This window comes from Mandrillus leucophaeus, unplaced genomic scaffold (genome assembly GCF_000951045.1).
Source record: "Mandrillus leucophaeus isolate KB7577 unplaced genomic scaffold, Mleu.le_1.0 Scaffold26, whole genome shotgun sequence".
NCBI lineage: Eukaryota > Metazoa > Chordata > Mammalia > Primates > Cercopithecidae > Mandrillus > Mandrillus leucophaeus.
Genome location: NW_012102698.1, coordinates 2,943,396 through 2,945,962, shown reverse-complemented (window position 1 = coordinate 2,945,962; position 2,567 = coordinate 2,943,396). Strand labels below are relative to the sequence as shown.

The window sequence follows — 2,567 nt, the reverse complement described above, 5'->3', positions numbered from 1 at the left end:
GACGCTGAGGCAGGAGAATCACTTAAACCTGGGAGATAAAAATTGCAGTGAGCCGAGGTCATGCTACCGTGCTGCAGTCTGGGTGACAGAGTGAGGCTGTCTCAAAAAAAAAAAAAAAAAAGAAAAGAGAAAAGAAAAAATAATTTTTTAATAGAGACTGGGGTCTCTCTATGTTGCCCAGTCCTATTGTTTATGAGGGAAAAATGATCCGATTTCCTCAGGGGAGACCATTTTTATTTTGCTGGAAAAGGAACTAGGCCAATCTAAATTCTATTCCTATAAATGCAATTGTTAGGGGTCTCACATCTACCATTAAGAAGAGGAAATAAACCAGGCCTCCAAGAAGCATTAGGGAAAGGGAGTACCACAGTCCGAGATGGTGATGGCATACCACTTTCACATCTGAGCAGTGTGCTAAGTTCATGACTAGATAACCTACCTCAGCCTTCAATCATGACTAAAATGGCTTACTGCAAACCATGGGTTTAGAATGCTTCAAGTATACGAAACTCAGGAGGAAACTGCTTCTACTAAGGAGAATATTTAACGAGCGGGCACTAGTGGAAAAGCACATCTAAATGAAATTAATACATTTCTACACTAACTACAGGTCACAGAAATGTAATTAATAGCTACACTAAGTACAGGTCATGTGATTTGTCATCTGCCATTCATGATGTTCTTAGAAAGGTCTTTTAGTTCTGTCACAAGTCTTCATGAGGAACCCCAAAATGAATTTAAAAGGTAGAAGAAACAGGAAATCATTCTTAGAGAAGCTACTTTTTACCTCTTCAGCTTCATCTTCTTGATCCCAATTCCTATCTGTCAGTTCCTTCTCAGCATTTCTTTTGGCCATGTTTTCGAACCTGTTATAGAAAACAGAAGTAAGGAGTTCATTTCTTTAAAAGAATAAATTCTTACAAAGAATTTAAAAAATTCACTCTAGCATGAAGTGAGATAAAAACATCTCTGATGCCACTGGAAACTGCTTTAATGAGAACTTCACAATGGTGCTGTTAGACTCCAGTGTTACAAATCAATAAAGGTTTTTTCCAGGAGGCAAAAGAAGATTCCTAGGGAACACCAGCACTCCGAACAACACTAAACCAACTCCATCTGGAAAAATTAAAATGAAATATCAATTGATTTTTTAAAATCTGGAATCTGAAGTACGTATATATGATCAAAAAGTCCTTAACTAACTTATTCTATGTATATAAAGTTTTGCCATAAGGAAAACAATTTTAATATTTAAAATTCTCTTAAAGATGATGCATTAAAGAAGTGTATCTTTCAGTAAGAATACAAGTAATGGGTTGGAAATGCCTTTACAACAAGAATATTGTTCTTTAGGCTACAGCCGACAGAGATACATGGTTCCAAGACTGAACATTTCGTTGCCTCAAATTGTATATTGCCAAGACAATTAGAAGTTCAAAATGATTAACATGGATGTGTTAGTATTCTGAGAACTTATAACCTTTCAAAAATAAATCATTGGCTTAACTCTTGAATACCATGGCATTAGTGGAAGGGGCAGGACTGGGGGAACAGCATGAACTCTGCAGTGGATTCCGATGCCTATCCAAAAAGGCTGCTCCTGTCCATCCCTTAAAATTTGCAATTTGTTTTCTGATCCTAATATCATAACAACAACAAAACAAAAAAGTCCACAATCCAGAGCTCCACTGAGTGTTATGCTGGCTTCTTCACTAACTCTCCAGCTGGACAAACAAACCTTTCCATTTCCTCTACTACCCACCTCGCCCAGGAGCTTACTGATTAGTTTTGGGGACCTGCCAGGTCTTGTTAAACCTACCTGAACTCCTTCCTGATATTCTCCCCACTCGTTTGCCCTCAACACCACAACACACCAGAGTAAGCTTCCTAGAACTTTGTAGTCACTGAGATATAAGGTGATACATCACTCTTTAGTATCTAAAAGTAAAATGCAAATGCTGGCATTCCAAAGGCCTCTACAATTTGATGGCCAGTTGAGTAATTACACAGGGGCTGTCAGCTTGTAATACATTTTAGTGATTTTTACATTTTATAAGAATGTGCTATTTTTCTGATTACAAATGATATTAAAGTCCAAGATTCTAAAATATAAAGTATGAGAATACACTTTCCATTCACTGGGAACCCTCTCTTTTTAATGCCCGGCCAAAAATACTTGGTTTTGTCATTAATCTTTGTCATACAAACAAAAACAAATACAGGAATACACATAATTCTTTACTGTTCAGAAACGAGGTCTCTATACGGATTCTTTTTTTTTTTGAAACGGAGTCTCGCTCTGCCGCCCAGGCTGGAGTGCAGTGGCCGGATCTCAGCTAACTGCAAGCTCCGCCTCCCGGGTTTATGCCATTCTCCTGCCTCAGCCTCCCGAGTAGCTGGGACTACAGGCACCCGCCACCTCGCCCGGCTAGTTTTTTGTATTTTTTTAGTAGAGACAGGGTTTCACCGTGTTAGCCAGGATGGTCTCAATCTCCTGACCTCGTGATCCGCCCGTCTCGGCCTCCCAAAGTGCTGGGATTACAGGCTTGAGCCACCATGCCCGGCCG

At 39.4% G+C, this 2,567-nt stretch overlaps 1 protein-coding gene across 1 annotated transcript in view; it reads right to left on the bottom strand.

Moving 5' to 3' along the window:
• Window positions 1-2,567, bottom strand: part of NUP50 (nucleoporin 50kDa) — a 32,930-nt gene that overhangs the window by 22,641 nt on the left and 7,722 nt on the right. The window contains exon 3 of the mRNA XM_011984029.1: window positions 788-866. Coding sequence (XP_011839419.1) covers window positions 788-856 — 69 coding nt within the window. The 5' untranslated portion in view covers window positions 857-866. The remainder of the gene's footprint in view (window positions 1-787; window positions 867-2,567) is intronic.